Consider the following 23,641-nt stretch of genomic DNA (forward strand, 5'->3'; position numbering starts at 1 on the left):
TTTCATCCTTCGCATACTCCTGAGGTCCCGCCCCCCGTGGAATGTTCTGGCTGGGTCACGGTCTTTAGGCGGCTTTCTCAGTCCAGAGCCCACCATTTCTCCATCCGTTGTGTTTGCCCGGCCGATGCCTACCTGGCTACAACAGCTCTGGTGTCACCTGTCTGGTGGGGGCCTTGTGGTGTGGAGGTTCCGCTCTGTGCTTTCTCGGCACCGTCACACCTGCCTGTCATGCTGGCTGCCTGCGTGCTCCGTGTGGAGGAGCTGCCTGAGGTCCTGATTGAGGAAAATTGTCTCCTTGTGTCCCCCCTGCTGCATTTCCAGAGCCCATCACGGTGCCCGCACACAGAAAGTACCCAGACAACGTTGAATGAGTGTTTCAAGTGCAGCTGTCTTAATTATAGAAACCAACAAGTCACCAGAAAAACACTCAGATGGCGTCATGAATGACATTAAAGCAGAAGCCTGGAAGTCACTTCGGGCATTGCATCTGGGGGCGTTGTTTTAATTTACTGTCTGTGGCATTTAGGTAAGAAGCAGGGGATGGGAAGGACATGGAGGAAACAGGTGTGTGAACAGTACACAGACGCCTTTGCCTTACAAACCCACGGATGTGAGGCACATAAACTGTGATTTTCTTATTCCAATGAGTTTTTAGGACTCGTGATTCTCTGGGGCATGTGCGGGCAGCGCCGCGAGAGACCCCACTCCCTTCCACATTCTTCCGAGCCAAACAGAGCCTGTGTGAGCCAGTAGCCATCCTTGGCCACCCTGCCGTTTAGGAGCTGCTCCTCCATTCTTGGAGGGAGTGCCCTGGGGCAGGAGAGACAGACGTAGGAAAGTACCTGCCTGGCTTTTTACTCTAGTTTATTTTTGCTTCTGCTTTTCTGATGATTTCATTCTAGGAGTGTCTAAAGTTCAACAAATACATGTGCTCTCTCGGGCATCGTGCCGTAGGGTTTTCGGGACCTCACTGGAGTAGGAATCATGCCTCGTCCACTGCAGGGTTTTCTAAGTTGTGACGTCCAGTCAAAGAGCTGCTTCCTAATGAAGCCAACCCCACTGGTCCTAGAAAGTATTTCTGTGGAGCAGGGGGGGTGGGGGAGGACATCCTTCTACTCCAGCAGCCTTTCAAATGTCAAGGTGCAGTGTTCAGATCTTTCTTCATTTCGTTTTCCCGGACGCTGGCATGGCATCGGGGTCTGGGATCGGGTCTAGACTCAGGTCACGGAGATCTGAAGGAGGCAGCCTGCCCTCGCCTCCTCGGGGCCAAGGCGCACGTGGAAGGCGAAGAGGTGGGGTGGGGGCGTGGAAGGCTCAGGGGCTCACCCACAGTGAAATCACACACGAGCCTAACCGAGAGGCACCTTGCCAGGCTTCGAAAGCATCAGCTCTTCCTAAAATGGTGCTACTCTTCGGTCCCGGGACTGTTACTTGGCAGCCACGGTGCCGGGAATGGATGGAGCGCTGGGAGCTGGGAGCATTCACAGAGGGAACCTGACTGTCATGGTGGGGGATCTTCACTCCCCTCCCTTCCTCTCTTTCTCCCTTCCCCCTCCTTTAGGTGCCCAGAACAAAACGCTTTTGGAGTCGTATTAAAAAACCAGGCACATGGACTCCAGCTCACCATGGGACCTGTCCTTGGGGATGCTGGCCTTTTTGTGTCAAATGATTTCACATGGAAAAACATCCAGGCCTTAGTCTTCTCCAAGTTTAACAGAAATACTTTATAACAGAGGTAGGAAAGGTCTTGGCAATTTTTAGACAACATTTTTTTTTTTAATTTTTTTAATCCACACCCAAGGTCATTTTTGCATTCATCTTCAGATGGAGCGGAGGGAGAGAAGGAGGAAGAGAGAGAGAGAGAGAAACATCGATGTGAGAGAGACACATGGACTGGTTGCCTCCCACACAACCCCAACAGAGACCGGGGGACAAACTGCAACCAAGGCACGTGCCCTTAGCGGGAACTGTCCCCGGGACTCTCTGGTCCGTGGGCTGACGCTCTAACCGCTGAGCCAGACCAGCCAGGCATAGACAACATTTCTTAAGATGGGTTCAGAGCTAGGGAAAACTCATACTCTAATCGGAAATAGGGAGGGGGCCTCCTTATTCCCAGAAACTTTAGGAAATTTTTAAAATTTTGAGACTAGTTGGTGAGCAGTGGAGAAAGAGCTCATTGGAAACCGTTCTCCCCACAAAGCAGTGATTTCCCCCAGAGGTGGGTAGTAGGCAGGGTGAGGCAGGGCAGGGCAGGGCAGGGCAGGGCAGGGCAGGGTGAGGCAGGGCAGGGTGAGGCAGGGTGAGGCAGGACAGGGCAGGGTGAGGTAGGGCAGGGCAGGGTGAGGTAGGGCAGGGCAGGGCAGGGCAGGGCAGGGCAGGGCAGGGCAGGGTGAGGCAGGGCAGGGCAGGGCAGGGCAGGGTGAGGCAGGGCAGGGCAGGGCAGGGCAGGGCAGGGCAGGGTGAGGCAGGGCAGGGCAGGGCAGGGCAGGGTGAGGCAGGGCAGGGCAGGGCAGGGCAGGGCAGGGCAGGGCAGGGCAGGGTGAGGCAGGGCAGGGCAGGGCAGGGCAGGGCAGGGCAGGGCAGGGCAGGGCAGGGTGAGGTAGGGCAGGGCTCTAAGAAGGATAAAGGTGTGGGAGAAAGGGAAAGGGTGGGCTGAGAGGCCAGTGGAGCAGCACCCACCCGAATGCTATCCTAAAGCTTAACAATATTTGGAAACGGGACATCTGGAATTTCCTAGGGCTTGTGTGGCAGATACATGGGGCAGAAGGGCTGCAGCTATGGGAACAGGGCAGCTTATAGCGGTGTGGCTGCTACCTGGTGGGTGCTAGTCCAGGTAGGGGCTGGGGATGTAGGAAGTTGGTCACCACTTACTTTTTTCCCCTAAGTTCATATAGTCTTTATATGGCCATGTTTTCTTTCTTTTTCATTTCTTCTGTCTCCATCTGTTGACTTTTTATTACATTATGATCTCAGCTCCCACCTTTGTTTCACAGATCTGTGTTCTTGAATTTCATTGACTGCAAAGCAGACAGATGCGCCCTAAAATTTGTTTGTTTCCTTTAGTGAATTTCATTTTCAGAAGTGAGTCTTTTCTCTGCATTTTGAATGCGGTATTCTCTGCTTCTTTATTGCTGAATCTTTTCACAGACGTTTTTGTTTCTTTCCGTTTCGTTGTCCTTGAATAAAGAGAGGTGAATGTTGGCTGGGTGTTGTCCAAGGTTCCCTTCACTGTCTGCCAGAGTGTCGATAGAATCTTCTGCTCATCTCATAAGCTAGAAGGATAGGAGTAGACCTGCGTTTTTGGTACTATCTATACATCCAAAGGTACTTCTCCGTATCATTTCTTCTCTGGGTTTGTTGAAGCCACTGGTGAAGTTTCTGTTGGGTCAGACCTACACGTTGGATACATAGATGTGGCCGTGCCCAGTGAGTGGCACTATGGTGACCACATCAGGGGGGAGCCCCTCATGGCTGATTTTCCGCTTATTGTGACACCAGGTGGGGGACTTTCTGGGGAGGTGGTTTTCAGTGCTGCTGATCTGAAACGCTGAGGGGTCCGTGGTGCTGTGTTCCCAGGGAGCACCCCTCTGCTCTGGCCTGGGGTCCTGGTGGCCAGATCACAAGAGACAGGAGGCTCTTCATGACTTGATGTCCCCAGTATTGTGCTTTCTCAGGAGTGGGAATTGTGAGCAAGAGTGGATCTTAAGTGATAGTCCCTATAATGTTCTTAATCCTTTTCATTGTACTTTGATCGTAATCAGTTCTTAAGTAGCACCCTTTGGCCTATCGAATGGAGTCGAGAGTCAGGATTTGAAGCAGCTCTTTCAGGAATGAGTGACGCTGGTACCGTGGTGCCTACCCCCTCATTCATGTGTGTGTGTGTCCCTGAGTGCCTCTGGGCATGCCCCGGTGCTCAGCATGTGGTGGGTGTAGCCTGAGGTCATGCCCTGGCCCGGAACCGGCTCCACGGGCCCTTGTTCCACAGGGTGTCCTTTAGGCTGCACACTCCGTGCAGGTGGTAGCAATCTACCTTCGAAAGCACTTTTCTGAAGTACAAGTGGAGGGAGGATTTGAAGGAGATGCTTTGGTTCCTGCTGTCTCAAATATGTGGCATTTACAAACAGTGAGTATTTTTTATGGTTTCAACTCATAATAAAAAAAAGTGACATAGGAGGCATTTATACTAGGAAGAGGAACTTGTCCTAGGAAAAAAGTGTTAGTCATTTTCATGCTAACTTGTCCTTGTATAATTGGCATTATATTTCATCTGCCACTTCTTTTTAATCTTTTCAAACTGCTCGTGTATTTTGTAAAGGTTGGCTTGGTTAAATCTATGTTATGAATCCACAATCCATTTAATTGGTGACCCATGCGTCTGCCCTCTTTGAAAGATCACTGTCATAGTGCATGCCTTAAAGTTTTTGTTTGCTGAAAAGCATTTTAATGATGCAAGTTTGAATGCGTCCACATCTGAGAATATACTGGTTGGCTTCACACATATGTGGCAAGTCCATGAACTACAGATCTAGAAGTCTTGAATTATACCCTATTATTTTCAAAACTTGCTGTTGTGAAATTGCTTTCTGATATTTGGCAAGGTAGGAGTCTGGGGCCAGCTTGAATTTTTGTTACTTTTAAATAATATATTTTATTTTCTCAAAGAGTTTCAAGTTCTCTTTTCTATTCTTTGAAATAAAAAATTACAACAGCATGCATTAGATGCTTTCGTTTATTTTTTCCCCCTGGGTTTGTTTGATCCCGTCTCATCTGTTTATAAAGGTTTTTCTGCAGTCTAGGAAAACTGACTTGATTAAAGTTGCTTGCTTGCTTATTTCTTACGGAAACCTGACCACCAGCGGATAGCACCATCTGGTCCTTACTTCTATTAGTCCTTCATTTTCCTTCATCATTTGTTCTGTTTTGATCTTTTCTCTTGGCTTTGGAGAATTGTGATGGGTCCTGTTAGAAATCCATGCAATTCCCAATTCCCGGTAGGAACTTGAAGCCCCAAAGGAAGGGAGGAATAAAGAAAGTTTAAATTGACCCTCATTTCACTTTGCCGGGTGACGGTCCCCACAGCCCGGGGGAGGGGTGTGTCAGGGCCCTGGAGGTGAGAGAGAGAGTTGGAGGCAGACGGGAGGCCAGGAATGTGTTTGGCTAAAGAGCTTCCATTCCTTTTCCGGAACCACTGTCAGGGCTCCCCCCAGGCTCCTTCTTTGGCAGGCTGCTGTCTGGGCTGAGGGACTGCAGCTCTTCCGTGCCAACCCCCTGCCCTGGGCCTCTGAAACCCAGCACCTCCTAATGCTGCGGATGGAAGCCGCCGGGCTGGCCTCACCCCGGGCAGAGGCCTCTGCTGACGTGCTCAGCGTAGTGTCCTTTGCATGTGAGATTCACCAGTCAGGAGGTGACTCAGAGTAAATTTTCTCTGTAGTTTAATAATTGAAATTCCTAGGAATTTCTTTTGTATGGCTGACCCTCTTGCCCACTTTTGTTGTTGTTAATCCTCACCCAGGATATTTTTCCACTGATTTACTTACTTTTTTGGATAGAGTGGAAGGGAGAGAGAGAGAGAGAGAAAAAGCAAACATCGATGTGAGGGAGACACATTGATTGGCTGCCTCCCCTGACCAGGGCTGGGGATTGAACCCACAACCTAGATTCGTGCCCTTGACTGGGAATTAAATCTAAGACCCTTCAGTGCGAGGGCTGACACTCTAACTGCTGAGCCAAACTGGCCAGGGCTTGCCTACTTCTGAAGGTCGATCCAGAGTTTTTCCTTCTTTTTTGTTGCTGGTCATTTTCATGTGGATCTAGAGGGCAGCAGTTCATGTCTTGCCAAGAAGTCAAACTGTTCGCTCTTGTGAATGCAAGTCTGAGGGTATTTTGAAGTCAGGAAGGTGGGCTGAGCCTTGGGAAATGGAGACTTGATAATAATCTTAAGTATCCTGCTAGAATGTTTCTCATCTGGTTACCTGTGATGATCAAGGTCGCCCAGTAACAGCGACAACAATGATAACAATTGCCTATATAAAAAACAACTGGGAAATGAGGAGATGTTGGTCAAAGAGCACAAAGTTCCAGTTACAAGAAGAATCAGTTCTGGGATGCACTGGTTGGCTCCTAGTTAGCAAGCATTAGTTTTGAGTATTGTATACGTGAATGTTCCTAAGAGAGTAAATCTTGAATATTCTTACCACACACACAAATTGTAACTATGTGAGGTGAGGAATGTGTTAACTAACAACAGGTAGTTATCATTTTCCAATATATACCTGTATTAAATCATCACATTGTGCACCTTGAACTTACTCAATGTGATATGTCAATTGTGTCACATAAAGGTGGGGAAAAAACACACAGTGGGTCACATGGTTGATGCGACTCTATCAATATCAATTTGATTTAATATTTATACCCACCGAGGAAGTTTGGTGGGTGGATCTCTGTTTTAAAGCTGACTCTCATAGAAATGGAATAACTTGCCCGGTACTGCTTGGCCAGTGCGTTGTGAAGTGCTCTCAAAGTTTCTGCTCTTTCTTTTGCTGTCTGTCTATCTGAAATGTTCTCCAGTCTCCAGATCTCTGTGGTATTTAGCGTTCCCAGTTACTGGGCCTTGATCAACTGTTGGCATTTTATGTCTCTGCACACTAAGTCCTTCTGAGGAGACTGCTTTATCATTTCTCCTATACTCTCGGGAAGTCTGGACTAGCGGTGGGGAAGGTCTCATCCTCAGCACCTTGGTTTATCATCCATCCACATGTGTTTTTTTAAGTAGGGTATTTATCTGCTCCTAGAATGGGTGAGGGGCGTCCAGCCCATGGGCCATGTAAGGTGGGCAAAATCAATACCAGCTAACATCACATACCTCCCCAAATTAGCCTGACCTAATAGAGCAGGCTAATTTTGGAATTGATAATCTTGTATGATAATTTTGATGTCATAAATATCCAAATGGCCCTTGGCAGAAAAAAGGTCCCCCACCCCGTCCTAGAGGAATGTTCCTGTCCAGTGAAACAGCTTGCCTTCATGTCTGCCTTGTAGCCCTCCGAGCTTGTCCTGGCGATTTAGAGCTGCTCACCTGTCTCGGGACACCCGTGGTCCTGGGGGCTGCTGTTCCGCACGGCCCCCGTGAACGAAGTACTGTCAGCACAGCAGAATCTCAGCCTGCTGCTGCTGCTGCTGGTCATGCTTTACCACATCCAAGCAGGACAACAAAAATGAAAACCGGAGAAGCAGCAACACCATTGATAATTTAGGGAACTCTTGACAGATAAAGGCAGCTGAAAAGTGTTGGGGTGGTCAGTGCCCGGGGGATGAGAACATTTTTGTTCTTGCTTCACAAAAATGTGTGCATTTATTTTATACCTTGCTCCTTGAGAAATACGGGTCAGCTCCATCATTAGATTCCTATTTCTCTTTTCGATATATTGGAATAAATAAAAACATTTAATGGCTGTAGAATGTGTCACTGTAATGGTAGGAGTAACCTTTGGTTCCCTTATTCTAATTGAATTATGTCCTTTCCGCCCCAGGTTACGATCTTTGGTCAAACAGTTAGAGAGAGGGGAGGCTTCCGTGGGCGATCTCAAGAAGAACTTGGAATATGCAGCCACCGTGCTCGAGTCTGTATACATCGATGAAACCAGGTAAGCTGGAAATGACAGGAAGCTGGCGCCATGATGGTTGGTGAATGTCCTGTTCTGTGGCTTTTCTGAAATGTCCCCGTGACATGTATGGGGGAGCATTCAAATGACTGGCCTTGGGCATGGGGTAAATTTGAGTATCACATTCCCTCTGTCCCTCCCCATCTCTGAAAAGGAGCATTTAATAGGACTTATCCCACATGGCCATTATGGCAAGAACCTGAGACCATGTAAGAGGGGGAAACGTAGGCTTCCACTATGATTATTGCATCTTGTGAGGCTCAGTTTAAATGTTATGGTCCTGCCTTAATTCACAGTCTCTGTCTGTCAGTGGACGGGCTGGGGGTGATAGAAATGCGTTTCTGCTCTGAAGTGCCCAGTGTTCCCCCTTCATTCTTGAATTTGCTATTGGTGTTCTGAGCAGACTCTTTGCACTTGAATTATCCAAAAGTATTAAAGTACTTCTAGTTACTAAACACATTTGAAAATAACAAAATTGCTCTTCTTTTGAGAAATGTTGAAATGATGATTATGAAAGACTTTTTTCTCTTCTTGTTAAAAATTCAGACAGGTTCCTTTGTCAGTATTTATGCTCTCTTATATATCTATGCCAGAGTCCAATCTGAAAGGGTTTCCCAGAGATCTAAGAATTCTGTGGCTTAGTTATTGGTAACATGCTTGGCTCCTAATTTAAGGAAATTTGATATCATAGTTTCCCCCCCAAATGTTACACTTTCTCCCCTCCCCCCAACTGATGTGTCTAAAGGAAGGGAAAAAAATCTATTTATTGACACCTGATTTTACTCCTTAGTCTTAATAGGGCTTAATATAAGTATAGAATACAATTTTAAGTTTTATGTAACTTAGTACTATTTATGTTCTGTTCTAGTGATCTGACCTATGAACAAGCTTGAAAAATCACCTGAGCACACCTGACAGATGACTTAAATCTCTGTGCTCAAATAAAGAACTGTTTACGTTGGGAATTTTGCTTGAATTTAGACATTGAGGTTTCTATGATGGCCTATCAAACCAGAGAATATCAGTTGACATTATTTGGGTTGAAATGATTTGAGTAATACCTTATAGTCCATTTATTTTTATTTAAAAAATTAATTTTACTGAGATATAATGGACACATAACATTGTGTATGTTTAAGATGTATATTGTGTTTATTTGATACATTAATATATTGCAATATGATTACCCCATAGCATTAGCTAACACCTTTGTCATGTCACATAATTATAATTTTGTGGTGGGAACAATTAAGATCTAGTTTCATAGCAACTGGGTAGTTTATAATATGGTATTGCTGTCTATAGCAAATAGCAAATATAGCAAAGTTTTTAAATGTCAATTAAAAAGGAAACAAACAAAATAATGCCACATGTTCATCTATGAAGTCACCCTCCCCGTGAATGCATTTTTCAGTGGAAGGGTTAGATCCCATTCAAATTCCACAAACCTAGGAATAAAGACACTGGGTGCTCCTGAGTGCAATGGGTCTGGGACCCACAGGGCCTGAGATGGACTGTATTTGACGTTCCCTGACTCGGTTCCTTTGTCCAGTCTGGTAGAGAGAGCCATCCCGAAACATAAATTGTAGAAAAGACATTCCTGAAGGACAAAGGATGAGCTCTCACAAGCCTTACCTGAAAGGGGCTGTGTTTTATGTGGCAGATTTAATTTGGTTTCTCTGCACCTGGTTATGCAGGTGGGTAGAGAGAAGGAGCATCTGTTTTGCACAGAGATCTCTAACTTTGGGTTTCATCTCAGTGTCCCGGGTTGTGTCTCTTGTATTCAGGCGACTCCTGGATACGGAGGATGAGCTCAGTGACATCCAGTCCGATGCAGTGCCTTCGGAGGTCCGAGACTGGCTGGCCTCCACCTTCACGCGGCAGATGGGGATGATGCTCAGGAGGGGCGAGGACAAGCCGCGGTTCAAGAGCATCGTGCATGCAGTGCAGGCTGGGATATTTGTGGAGAGGTAAAGAAAACGGTCATTCATTCGATGACCAGAGCAGCAGGAGGAACACCCATTTCCAAAAACTGGAAGATTTGCTTTGACGTGGTTTTGGTGTCTTTATAAATACTGAAAAATTCTGGGTGGAAACAGCTAGTCTTGAATAAGAAATGGCAAAAACCTGACTGCACCCTCCCTGGAGCATCATTAGGGCAAGCTTTTGCCTCTGCTCAGATTTCTTTTGTTATCTAGAGAAGACTACGTTTGAGTTCAGTCTCTCGTTGTTAAAAAAGGACAGCATCAAATCCATCATCCTTTGACGAGTGGATGAGGTCTGCATTTGGAACAGGTCAGGGACAGCTTATTGACCCAGGGAGGTCAGTTCATTGAAAGGGTTTGAGTTCCCCGTGGAACTTTCCAATTTTGTTTGCCATTTTGTTCTTTGAAATTGAATTGCCCCCTTCCCTGGAAATAGATCCCAGAAATTGATTAATTCTTCCTATAATCCTTATTATAAAAATGGACTTATTGCTCCTATAATTCTTATTGTACAATGACCGGTTGTAGAAATGCCACCGTTTACCTAGGACATTTTCCTGCTTGTTTTTGGCAGTTGTAAAGAATAGCTCTTCTAAATGGGTTGGCCATAGGAGTTCTTTTCCAGGTTAATGTTCTACATTGCATACTGCCTATGTTGAACTATAATTCGCTTCTGGCAGAAGAGGTGACCCATTTTAATCATTTATTTCCAATTTGAGCCACATAGATTAATTCTTTTGTTTCCAACAGTTCATGTGTTTGGGATTATGTTAATTTCTTTTGAATTTTACACTTAGGCCACTTGAGTGATTATGAAAAAAGTTATAAAAGAAATTTTAGGTTCCTTGGGTTGCCAGATGACATGACTTCTCATTATTTGTTGATACCTGGTAGAAGTCTGTGGCATGCTAATCCTTCTTTGTAAGATATAATATTGAATTTTCTCCCTCTCTGACTTTGCCAGAATGTATAGACGGACGTCAAATATGGTTGGACTGAGCTACCCAGCAGTGGTTATCGAAGCATTAAAGGTAATACCAATGAAAAAGTCTTACCATGTGAGTGTACTCTGTCAAAAATACAGTTACATTTGTCATTAAAAAATAAGAGGCTTTAATTTATAGTCCATTTACAGATTTCCCTGTCATTCTTGATTTCTTTACTTTTATTATCTTTTACTTACCTGCTTTAATGATATCACTGCCTTTTAGTCCTCATCTCGCTAAGGTTTTAAATTCAACTACTTCCTTAGAGTCATTTCATTATGGGGCTCAGTCTGACTCTGGCCAAAAATCAAATTTGATCTTGTTATAAACATTCAACATCAGGAGGACCTTTGATGATGATAATTGTACCATTCTATGATTACCTACTCTAAGTCCATTTTGTAGATGCATAAACTTAGAAGTGAAATTAAAGAAAAAAAAGAAAGAAAAAGACACAGCCCGGCTGGTGTGGCTCAGTGGACTGAGCATCCTCCCAGCAGCTATTTGATATTTCTCTGTCACATCGATGTTTCTCTCTCTGTCCCTTTCTCTCTCTCTAAAAAATAAATAAAAACATATTTTAAAAAATGAAAATAAAAAAAGACACAGTTAATTAGGGACAGGACTAAAGTTTGATTCCAGAGTTCCAGGCACATAGTAAGCCATCAATAAAATCTTATGGCATGAATGAGTGCCCCAGAACCCCATCCTTTTCATATCCTCTACTGTTTTCCCAAGACTCTCACGAGCCCCAAAGTCCCATTTGAAGTCATGCAGGTGTTTGAGTTTAAATGGGCTAAATCCTGTGAACTATTCCTGTGAGCTCTTGGAATTGTACAGACTATTTCTAAGAGTCCCAGAACAGATATATTCCTCTAGGTGTGTGTTGATTCACATCCACTGGTCTGAGAGTATCCCAGCTGTGTTGAAGCTGATTTGGTTTCTGGATTTGAGGGTGGGGCTGCTCTGGGGCTCAGGATCACTGGGCTGGTTGACTTTGCATCGTGTTGACACATGGCGTTGCGTCCACCTACTCGGGCGTGCCAGCATCCTGACTGTGGTTACAACTATTCTTGTCTTTCTCTGAAACCTGATGACATTTTCAGAATTTAACTTAAATTCCCTATTCATGGAATTGGGGGTGGGAGTGCTTCTTGTTCAATTTAATGTCAAGAAACAGTATTTTAGGGCCACTTTGATTGCATATTTCATAGTTCTTTTCTCTTGTTTCAGAGACATTCACTAGTTGAATTTGTGAGATCCTGTGTATTGAGATTCTCAGTTCTCTATTTTCTCTCTTCTCTTTAAAATTTTATTAAATTTGTTGGGGTGACATTGGTTAATAAAATGATATAGGTTTCAAGTGTATAATTCTATAATATATCACCTGTATATTCCATGTGTGTTCACCACCCAAAGCCTAGTCTCCTTCCATCACCATATATTTGACCCCTCTGTACCCCTTTTAATGTTCCCCAACCCCCTTTCCCCCGGTAACTACCATACTGTTGGCTTTGTCTTTGAGTTTTTGTTTGTCATTTGTTGCTTTTCAGTTTTATATCCCTGATATGAGTGAAATCATATGGTTCTTGACTTTTTCCATCTGACTTATTTCACTTTGCATGATATTCTTAAGATCCATTCATGTTGTTGCAAATGGCAGTATTTCACCTCTTCTTACAGTTGAGTAGGGTTCCATTGTATACACATATGTACCACATCGTTTTTATCCCGTCGTCTATTGAAGGACACTTTGGTTGTTTCCATGGGCTAGCCACTCTGAATAATGCTACAGTGAACACAGGGGTACATATATCTTCATGAATGAATGTTTTCACATTTTTGGAATAGATACCCAGAAGAGGGATTGTTGGGCTATCTGGTAACTCTATACTTATTTATTGAGGAACCTCCATCCTGTTTCCCATAGTGGCTGCACCAGTTTACATCCCCACCAGCAGTGAATGAGGGTTCCTTTTTCTCCACAACCTCTTCAACACTTGGATTTTTGGTTAAGATCAAGTGTAGTATCTGTCCTTATCAATTCAATGTCCCTTCTTAACTCATCTTAAGAATAGGAAGGATACTCAAGAGGGATACAGCAAGAAGTTTCCTCACTCTTCTTCGCCCCCCGTTAGTGCCTGGTATATCCGTGTGATGTACAGTGACATTTCCCATTTAATCAGTGAAATGAATTCACATAAGATTTGGTGTTTCATAACACCCGCTATAAAGTTGCATTGATTTTCATAATTGAACCCGAAACATTGAGTGAGTCTTAGGAACATTAAAAGCCTCTTTTATTTTTAATTCCTTCCTTTATTGTGAACATAAATACAGGTGATTATACAGGTAGTAAGAAATTGATGAAAATATGTCTTCCAAATTGGAGCATCATCTCGATGCAGAGTAATTGAAGGAAATGTGGAACAACCTGTGATGCGCATGAATTGTTATTTCACGTTTAGGGAAAAGCGATTCTCAAATGCACACGTCTTTCTGAGGGGAGGGGCACCTAGTTGATTCAGACAAAGAGGAAGTACTGACTGTCTGAATTGCTACCCTTCTCCACAAATATTGCTGATACGTACATAGGCTTTTTCTCTTGGCCCTGTGCCCTGTTCACTGGGGAAGTTCAAGACCTTTTTAAATGTAATTTTGTTCTGCTTCCCTAGAGTCTGGTTTTATCTGCAGTGGATTGGAGGTGAGTTAGAGAGATCACACTGATAGACACTTTCTTCTTCTTCTTTCTTATTTTTTTAGGTAGTGCTGGTTAGGAAAAAGGTTATTCACTTCACTGCCAGCCGTTTATATGAGATCACTGTTTGCTTCTATTACAGAAAGTTTCCCCAAGGGCTGAGAGAATACAGTGCAGTAAAATAACCACGAGGCTACTGTCATGCTAACCTTTGTGATTAACGTGAGAACAGGGCATAAGACAACATTTTAGCAAGAGAATGATTAACCACCACCCGTCTCTGATTTAGGAATATGTGGCATTTTTGTCCTTTTACTTTTTTCCATGCAATAGATACAGGCTTCTTATTTGGGATGTTTTATCTCCAGTCTTCTGGGGTAGGGTTGTTGGGAATGTAGAGTGTCCTGTTCTTTAGAAGCGGCCTGTTTGTGTGACTTAGGCAGGGACGCCCTGGAGAGACTCCAGGTTTGAAGTGGGAGGGAGTGAGGAGGTCCAGACCTCCTGTGCCTCAGATCCATAGGAAGTCCGTGAAGCTTCTCCACGGGAGTGGTCCTTGGGCCAAGTTTGATAAGAGAGGAAGATTAGTTTAAGGCAGTTAAACTAGGTGCTTATTAAATGCAGAGTCCAGACCCCACACTAGAGTTTTACAGAGTTCCGAAAGTCAGCATTTTTTCTGAGCACCCCAGGAAAAACTAAAATTTCAGAATCACGGTTAGGCCCTTCTGAAAATGAGGGTCCCGAGAGGACATCCATCTCGCTGTCTGTTTACTCGTTCTCTCGTCTAAGTCCTAATATTCAGAGTAAATCTTGACTTCTCTCTATGATAACCTCTTTATTTTTAGTAATAGTCTTTCTCTTTTTTATTCATTCTGGAGAGTAGGGTTAAAAATGGTCAGACCTGACAGTGCTGTCCCACCTACTGGGTTGTCAGAGGACTTTTCTGTAGGACTAATGGCCAGAGAATGGGTGCCAGGGCAATGCCAATCACAGTAACCAAGGTGCAGCTTCGGTCTTGGGCTAATCCTAAATGGTCCCACTGTCTATGGCCTGAGCCCTGTTGGGGTATTTAGGGCATAAGGCTTGCTTGGGTCACAGAGTATATTCATGAAGTTTGCAATGTCATCTGCCGGCAATGTTATCACGAGGTGGTGTCGCTGGAGTTAATACCTGGTTCTGGTACCTAATGGCATTAGACACGTCATTTCATCTTCCTGAGGTTGCCATCTGTCAGTCTGGGGAAAGTAACACCTATTTCTAGAGTTGTGAGGGTTTGAAAATGTATATAACTGGCACTCAAAAAATGTGCTCCATGCTTGTAGCTATTTCTTTAGTTGTTATAAAGGAAGATAAATTATTGAGAACTGAGGTGAGTTACTATTGGTGTGAATTGAAAGAATCGAGTTTGAGACCCTTGTGGAAAATTTGGTTTCCCCTCTATCCAGTTCAGTTTTTCTGTGCCCTGGCATCCATGAGAGAGACCTTTGATGACTTTGGGATGATGTTGACAGTGGGACACTTGGAGAGGACAGGATAGAGTGGGCGGGTGATGTTGGCATGCAGTTCCTGAGAGCCGGGGTCTCCCTTGCCTGACTCCATGTGGTCTCCCGCAGACCCTTATTACCAGGTTCACAGCCATTCACTTTCTCTACTGAAAGTGCGACTCTGTCACAGTGAGAAACCAAGTGACTGCTGCTGTAACTATTGGTTAAACACACCCTCGTTGATAAATAGCTGCCTATAAGTCAAAGGCACAGCAGAGATAGTGTCAACATGTATCTTGCAGTATTTATAGACAAAAAGGCTTTGAACTTCAAAAACAGTGTAGGAGGTGTGTGTTCAGCTTAGCCCTTAGTTTTACTTTTTCAGTACGGTGACTCACAGAGTTGAGGGCCAGGTCCCCAGATCAGTGACTCCAGAAGTGGCAACAATTTTCTGTTGCCACTTCCGTGAACGGAAGGCTCTCTCCTCGGGTTCCGCTCAGCAGTGTGGATGGAAGTGACACACGCTCTTTTGTATTCTACGACGTGTGTTTCTAAGCACTTTAAAGTGGGTTGATATTCTCCACTGTGGACTAAGAGGACGCCTGTGGAGGTATCGGGGGGCTGGGGAGATGTCCAGAGCAGGGAGGCCCTGGAGCTTCTTGTCAGTGGATCAGCAATTAGAAACTCAGCCGAGTAGGTAGTGGAAGGGCTCCGTGGACAGAGCCCGAGCTCAGGGATCCGGTGACCACGTGTTTGTGTGCAGGGCCCGTCGTGTTCCCTGCACTTACTTGTGATGGGGCTTTGGGGAAATTAGGCAACTTCTCAGTTTTCTCACCTATAAAATGTGACTAATAAACTGTTTCCCTTAGAGTGGTTTTCTGGATAAATTATGTATTTATTACTGGTTACAATGCCTAGCATATAGTAGGCACTCAATAAATTAGTAATAAGATTATTAGTAATAAGATTTTTTAATATTTGATCCATAAATGCCATATAGAATGGAAAGGGCATTCGAGTCTTGTGCTGTGAACTCCTGGGGGCTGCAGGCCGACTCCCCAGGGAGAAATTGGTGGCTGTGTCAGTGGCCGTGGACTAATGTGGTCTTTCTCCCCGCCCGGTCCTGCAGGATGTGGATAGGTGGTCCTTTGATGTCTTTTCCCTCAATGAAGCCAGTGGGGACCATGCACTGAAATTCATTTTTTATGAGTTACTCACACGCTACGATCTGATCAGCCGTTTCAAGGTCAGTGTCTAATTAAAAACACACACACATTAATCTGTCCTTGCATGACTTTGGGGTAAGGCCGAGGATCCGCTTAGTAGAGACCCAACCTGCCCTGGGTGACTCGGGACGCCTGGTCGGGACAGTCACTGCCATGAACGGCTCTGTGGCGGGAACTTGTCATTGCTCCCCTGCCTGGCGGGGCTCCTTGACCGCGGAGAGGATGGAGCCACAGCTTTGGATCCCCGTCTTCCTAGAAGCACCGCTCGAGGCCTGAACCAGCAGAACTCCCCCAGGCTCTGCCCGCGGATCTCATTCCAGCCTGATATCGTGTCCGACCTCCTCCCGTTGGCAGGGAGACAGAACGGAGACAGGATGCGCGGCGCTGTCTCCGCAAGCTTGTTCCCACCACTTGACTCAAATGCAGACAAATACTCTCACTTATCATCTGTGACAGACCAGCGGTATTGCCCAGCCATTTATGCTGCAAATTAATTCTTCAGCTGTAAGTAGAGAGTGTGAATCGTTCCCAGTGTCCAATCCCTTCAGCCTCTCATTCTGCAGACTCTGGAGGTTGGGCGGGGTCCCCAGGCAACCTGTGACTCCACCTGCCGACAGCTGTCGTGTCCGGCTCCTCGTCCTGCGGGTGAGCCTCTGGAAAATGCAGGCAGTTTTCTCTACAGCACCTTGACCATTCTGGACAGCACGGTTCCTTAGTGCTTTCCGAAGGTCTGCGAGTTTGGGGGTGCTTCTGACGGCGGTGGTCCTCCGCTTCTCTTGCACCGGCAACCTGTTTGCAAAGCCGGTGATGCCGGGCACTTCCCTCAGAGCGACGCTCTCTAGTGTTTCAGGGGTTCACAGATCTCTCACGACTGCCCCAAGAACCTAGGTGCTTAGATCTTCAGTTTCAAAAACGAAAATTAATCTCCGACGTCTGAAAGTCAGGAAGAACACGTCTGGGCTGTCACAAAGCATCGCAGCGGTGTTGTCCTTGCTTTTTCTCCCTGGTGTGATGTTCAGTCTCCTGGAACACACACCCCTTCCTTCCCCCAGTCCTGAGCTTGGTGATATACCCTAAACCAAGGACTTGGTCCAGAAGACTGGCATGACGCCTGTTTGAAGGGTGCTCTTATTTTCTACAGACATTTTGCACTTGCCCTTCACTTTCTGCCACGTGGAAAAAGAAGGTTTATACGTTATACATATTTGAGACAGAAAAGCAATTACGCTAATTGGAACTATTATTCCAAATTGCAAGGCACCTATAATGAAATGTCAAGTAAGAGATATAAGGACACAGTTTGTTTCTGGTCCCGTGTATAACAGACTCTGACACTATCGTTATGTGTCCAGTACATATAATCACTTCTCCTAAAGGGCACGTTGTTTAGGAGGTGGCGGCCAGCGTTTGTTTGGCAAACATTTAACGACTTGAGATCTTGGTGTGCTTTGTGTTTGGTCATGAATAAATGAGATGTGCTGTACAGTACATGTGCATTTACTTCTCAAGAAATGAAGACTCAAACCTTTTCTTGAGAAATAAATGAACACCTACCCTTCTGTCCTACATGTCTTTGAGATGCTCCTGTGTAATGTTTTTTCCTCACTTAAAGCTACTAAATCACGCCCAGCCAGGGTGGCTCACTGGTTGAGCATCGACTCATGCATCAAGAGGTTGCCGGTTCGATTCCCGCTCAGGGCACATATCTGGGTTGTGGGCCCAGTCCCCAGTGGGGGGCATGCAGGAGGCAGCCAGTTGATGTTCTCTTTCATCAATGTTTCTCTCTCTCTCTCTCTCTCTCTCTGAAATCAATAAAGAATAAAAAAGGGTACTAAATCACTAGCCCATTAACTTGAGCACTCTTTTTCAGATCCCCATTTCTGCACTCGTCTCATTTGTGGAGGCCCTGGAAGTGGGGTACAGCAAGCATAAAAACCCTTACCACAATTTAGTGCATGCCGCCGACGTCACTCAGACTGTGCACTACCTCCTCTATAAGACAGGAGTCGCGGTGAGTACACGTGGGAACTCTAGGATCACACAGACAGCCAGGTCTCTATGACCTTGCACTTTGAAATCTTCTTCAGAATTGGCATGTGGTTATTCATGGGCCCATAAACCCAGCATGCACTTGTTACCATCCAGTGAGGGCACATGCTGGATGACTTGGTCTGATAGCTCACTGAATTAAAAATGGGAAGCAGTGGGAGGAGCATGGGCTTTGGAGCTAGAGAAAGTTGGATAGACATCCTTGTTTAATTACTTATTCGGTTCTGTGACCTCTGATAAATGGCTTGAATCTCTGAGTCAAGATTTCCTAATTTCTAAAATGGTGAAAAATCTTCTGCTTTTTAGAACTACTGTGACAGTTGGGGATAACTCATCAGTTAGGAATTATTGTCATAACACATAAACAGGGACAGCAGTGTGGCGACAGCCAAAGGGAAAGGGGGGCGTGGGGTGGTGGAGGTGGGCAAAGTAGGGGAAAATGGGGACAGAAGACGACTTTGCTTGGGGTGAGGGGTGCACGATGCAGTGTGCTGGTTATGTTTTATCGAGCTGTACACCTGAACCTCTATGGTTTACGAACCAATGTCACCCCAATAAATTCAATTAAAAAAACTTTGTTGGATTTCCCCCAAACCTGTGACCAAGTTTCAGTTCTTCCTTATTGTAAAGTTGATTTCTTAGAAATATTATTTAAAAAGCTGTTTTTAAAAAAATTATAGAAACACCACACAGGGAACCTCTTTAATATGATAAAGGATTTCTGCCAGAAACTTAGAGCAGATGTCATAGTTAATGGTGGTTCTTTGAAACAGGGAGCCCGCATTAATATTGCCATTGAGATTTTTCTGGAGGTCTCAGCCATGCAGTATGGTATCTAAAGAATTTAAGGATGCAACCTGTAAAAATAATTTGATCATCTCCTTTTAAAAAAATCAAGAAATTTAACTATACATTATCAGATCAAATAAAAGACTTCAATAAAATCTGAATAAAATAGCTCTCCCATACACTGGAAATTAACATGTGTAATAGAAAAACAGATTTTCAACAGTTTTTAAAAAATCTATAAATTACCTATGAAGAATGTCAAAACTGATAAAAAGGAAACTATAAAATGAAAGGAAACAAAATAATATGTATCTAAATAAAGACATACACCATATTTTTAATGCCTCAGCATTATATAGATATCAATTTTCCTCAAACTAATCTATAGATTCAAGGCAATACCCATAAAAATTCTGATAGGATTTAACATAAAATATGATAAGCAGAGTCTGAAATTTATGTAGACAAGACATTTTACAACCTTAGAAAACAGTTTTGAAAAAGACAATGTGTGTAGTGGGGTAGTTGTTACTCTACTAGGTATTATAATACCTACTGAAACTATAGTAATACAAACAGTGTGGGTTTTGTGCCAAAATAGACAAATATAGCAATGGAATTGATTAGAGTTTCAAAAATGAAACCCAAATATTTATTGAGCACTTACATGCTAGTTACCTTTTACAGGGTAAGGATGCAATGAGATTCTTACAGAATTTGCATTTTAGTGGGAGGTTAAAGATAGAAGACTGATCAAGAAATAAACAAGAAAATATCACTAATGTTCTACAGAAAATTAGAAGAGAGCACCCACGTAGGGAAAACTGGGAGTTTTATTAAACAGCCGGGAAAGAGCTCTCTGTAGAGGTAATAGTTCATCTGAGATGGTTGTGATTTTAGGCTTGAGCCATGCTAAGAACCTAAGAAGAGTATACCAGCAGAGTTGGCACTGAAGTGTTCATATAAACACAATATCATTTGTTCCCTCATTAGAGAACAGCTTTGTTGCATTTAAGGAACAGAGAAATAAGGTAAGCCTGGCGGGAGCAGCCAAGGACAGGGACAGTGGTGTGAGATGAGGCTGGGGAAGGAGGCAGGAAGCAGGCCGATCTGGCTCTGTAGGCCCGGGGAATGGGTTTCAGTCTTATTCTAAGTGCAGCGCGAGGCCACTGGAGAGATTCGGAGGAGGAGTGACGGGACCTGACAGAGATTAGGAAAGTGTTACCGTGGAGCATGGATTCCGAGGCAGCCCTTTGAAGAGGGAGTCTGCTGGGGAGATAACAGCAGCTTGGACGAAGAAGGATACAGGGGCAGAAATGAAAAGAATTTCTGAAAAGAATTGGTTGGTGAATAGGATTTGGAACATTGAAGAGAGGAGTCCAGCGTACACCGTCGATTTTTGCTTTGATAGGGTGGACGAGAAAATCTGGTAGCAAAGCAGGCTTTGAGGGAAGGGAACACGAGTTCTGATTTAGAGAGGTTGAGTTTAAAATCCCTACTAGACATCTATGTGGAGAAGTCAAGCAGGGAGAAAACTAAGGGAGTCTGGAGGCTGGAAAGAGGTCAGGGACATCGGCACGCAGATTAGGCAATGGACATATCAATGCGGCCGAAAGACACGGAACCAGATCAGATGATCTAAAGACAGTGTGTGAAGAGAGGAGAAGGGTCCCGGAGCAGCCCAGAGTTTAAAATGAAGGAAAGGAATTAGAGCCAATAATAGTGACATCGGGACAAAAAGCAAGAGGGTGTGGGGTCATGAAAGCCGAGGAAGGGACATGGTTCAAAAGAGAATGGTGACTCATGTGGGATGGCAAAGAGTCAAGTAGGATGAGAAGTGACCACTGCCTTTGGGACATGGAAGTCATTGGTACCCTCAATGTGAAGAGTCCATTGGTGTGGTAAGGATGGAACACTGACTAGAGTACAATAAAGAAAGAATTGCAGGTGAGCAGGTGAGGACATGTCTATAGACAGCGACATTACAGGGAAAAGTTTGGGGGACAGTTGTTCATTGGGAATAAGCAGATTATTTTTGTCCTTCTTCACACCATCCATCAGAGAGCAGACAGAACAATTGAAGACATGAGCACAGAAATCAAAATTTGCTCCTATTAGAAGAAAATATGAGAGTATGTGTGTACCCTTGAAAAAGGAAATTCTTTAAGCCTCAAACTCAAACGTTATATGACAAAATATTGATTAATGTGAGTATATTAAAACCTGTAGAATATAAAACATCATCATAAACTAGTACTTGAGGAAAATATAGAGAGAGCAAGGGTTAAAATCCAGATTATATAAATAAATCAGCCAGTGAGAAATGACACAAATTCAGTAGAAACATAGGAAAGTCATTCAGAGTTAATATTGCCCTGTCATCACTGTCTCTGGTGGGAAGAATCTTGTCCCCTTCTATATTCATATGCTGAAGTCCTAATCCCCAGTGCCCCAGAATGTGACAGTGTTTGGCAATGGGGCCTTTACAGAGGTAATTAGGGTTAAGTGAGGTCATATGGGTGGGCCCGCATCCAGGATGACGTGTCCTTATGAAAAGCGATGAGGACACAAACATGCACCTGCACGTTGAAGAGCACGTGAGGACAACGAGAAGGCAGCCATCTGCAGGCTGGAAGAGAGTTCTCACCACAGTGCCACTGTGCCCACACCTCGATCTGTGAGAAAATACATTTCCGTTGTTTGTCCATGGCTGGGGAGCTCACTTGGCTGGGCATTGTCCTTTCCACCAAGAGGTTGCCGGTTCGATTCCAGGTCAGGGCATAGACCTGGGTTGCGGGTGTGTACGGGAGGCAGCTGATAAATGTTTCTCTCTTTTTCTCTAAAAAAAATTGGTAAAGATATTTTGGGGTGAGGATAAAAAAATTCTGTTGTTGAAGCTGCCTGCCCTGTGGCATTTTCGTAGGGCAGCCCTAGCAAACGAATACAGAAGCAGAGCCAAGGTCGGTCCCCGGTCTGACTTCGCAGGCCATGCATTTCAATGCTGAGCTGTGCTTCTCCGATGCCTGGGGCCAAAAAGGAGCGGTATTCTTACATCCCAGTAACCTCATGTGCTACTTCAAAGGATTGTGGTGAGGATCAAAGTAGATGTGAAAAGGTACTTTGGACTCATCTATTCAACATGTATTCAGTTAGCGCCTACTGTGTAGTGTACACTGGAGGTAGAAAGGGGAAGGATGCACAGCACTTTTTCCAGCCCTCAAGAAAAACTCCCAAGCATTTATGCTAATGAAGTTATCATTAACGCAAATGTTACATCATAGCAGCCAGTGATTATGATATACTGCATAATGTCCTTAATTGAGCTTATTTGCCATTGCATTTTCATGATCAATTCAAGCCATATTCAGAATAATTCTTAAATATAGAAACTGCTCCCCACCCACTCTCTCGGAAACACAGCTCAAAACAAACTTCTTTCTCTGCCAGCTTAGAAAGCAGTGGGGAGCAGTCTGATGAATGGAGAACATATTGCGACACTAACCTTTCATTACAAGCCAAGAGGGGGAAATGCTTTCAGTCATTTCAGCTCTATAAAGGGTGAGACACACAGGGACTCAAAACATTCCATTGATAAAGTGATGCCTGGACCTCCACATCAGCTGATGGTAATTTGTGTATGTCACTCATTACTGCTTCACTCAGATGCCTGGAAGATGCTTGAATCCTTTCAGATTTATTTTGCTCACTTCTAAGAGACAGTTTTTGAACAGAATTGGAATGAAGCGTTGTTGATTGCATAGACAGGAATCAGACCCCAAGCTCCAGTCTGCTTGTGATTTAGGTCAAAAGATTTCAAACTCCAAAGCTACTCCTTGGCCCCTTTCATTGCTCTTATCAGCAAGGTACTATTAATTTTTCTTTTGCTTATTTTTTTTTAAGATTTTAAAATGGATTTTTAGAGAGAGGGGAAGCAAGAGAGCAAGAGAGAGAGCAAGAGAGAAACATTGACGTGAGAGCAAAACATAGATGGGCTTCCTCCTGCACACCCCCTAGGGGGATCGAGCCTACAACCCTGGGCATGTTCCTGACCAGGAATTGAACCAGCAACTTTTTGGTGCATGGGACAATGCCCAACAAATTGAGCCACACTGGCCAGGGACCTTTTGCTTGTTTTTTCAGAGGACAGAAGCTGTGTATCTTGTTCTTTTGGTTACAGATGGCATCATCATTTGTAAGGGAAACATTAAGGACATCTAAATGGCATCCTGGTTAAAAAGCACCAACTAATTTTAGTAGAGTTTGTGGTCAGCAAAATTTGGCCCCCATAGACTTTTGATTTCTTATGAGTGGTCACATTTGCTAATATGTTACATTAGATGGCAAAAGGGACTTTGTAGATACAGTGAAGGTTGCTAATCAGAGAACCTTTAAAATAGGGAGAGCATCCTGGATTCTCCAGGTGCGACCCATGATCACATGAGTCCTTACAAGACAACAGGTGTGGCAGAAGAGCTGGGAGAGAAGCCACCAGCCCTCCCAAGCCTGAGGAGGGAGAAAGCCGGTGGAAAGCACCGGGAAATGAATTTTGCTAGTGCCTTGAATGCTCCTGGAAACAGACTTCCCCACTGAGCTTCAGGAAGGGGCGCGGGCTTGCCGACACCGAGGTCCTGAGCAGGACGTCCCGCCAGCCACACGCCGACTTCTCACTGACAACTGTGTGCCAGCAAATGGCAGGTGTTCTTTAAGCCTTGAGTTTGTGGTAATCGAAGGTCGAAACAGAAAATGAGCAGAGGGGTGGACAC

At 44.5% G+C, this 23,641-nt stretch overlaps 1 protein-coding gene across 1 annotated transcript in view; it reads left to right on the plus strand.

The window, feature by feature from the left end:
- Window positions 1–23,641, plus strand: part of PDE1C (phosphodiesterase 1C) — a 393,209-nt gene that overhangs the window by 280,293 nt on the left and 89,275 nt on the right. Inside the window, exons 4-8 of the mRNA XM_036246613.1 lie at window positions 7,533–7,646; window positions 9,452–9,634; window positions 10,614–10,680; window positions 15,944–16,060; window positions 17,911–18,051. Of these exons, the coding sequence (XP_036102506.1) occupies window positions 7,533–7,646; window positions 9,452–9,634; window positions 10,614–10,680; window positions 15,944–16,060; window positions 17,911–18,051 (622 nt within the window). The remainder of the gene's footprint in view (window positions 1–7,532; window positions 7,647–9,451; window positions 9,635–10,613; window positions 10,681–15,943; window positions 16,061–17,910; window positions 18,052–23,641) is intronic.

Source organism: Molossus molossus, unplaced genomic scaffold (genome assembly GCF_014108415.1).
Source record: "Molossus molossus isolate mMolMol1 unplaced genomic scaffold, mMolMol1.p scaffold_m16_p_7, whole genome shotgun sequence".
NCBI classification, from domain to species: Eukaryota; Metazoa; Chordata; class Mammalia; order Chiroptera; family Molossidae; genus Molossus; species Molossus molossus.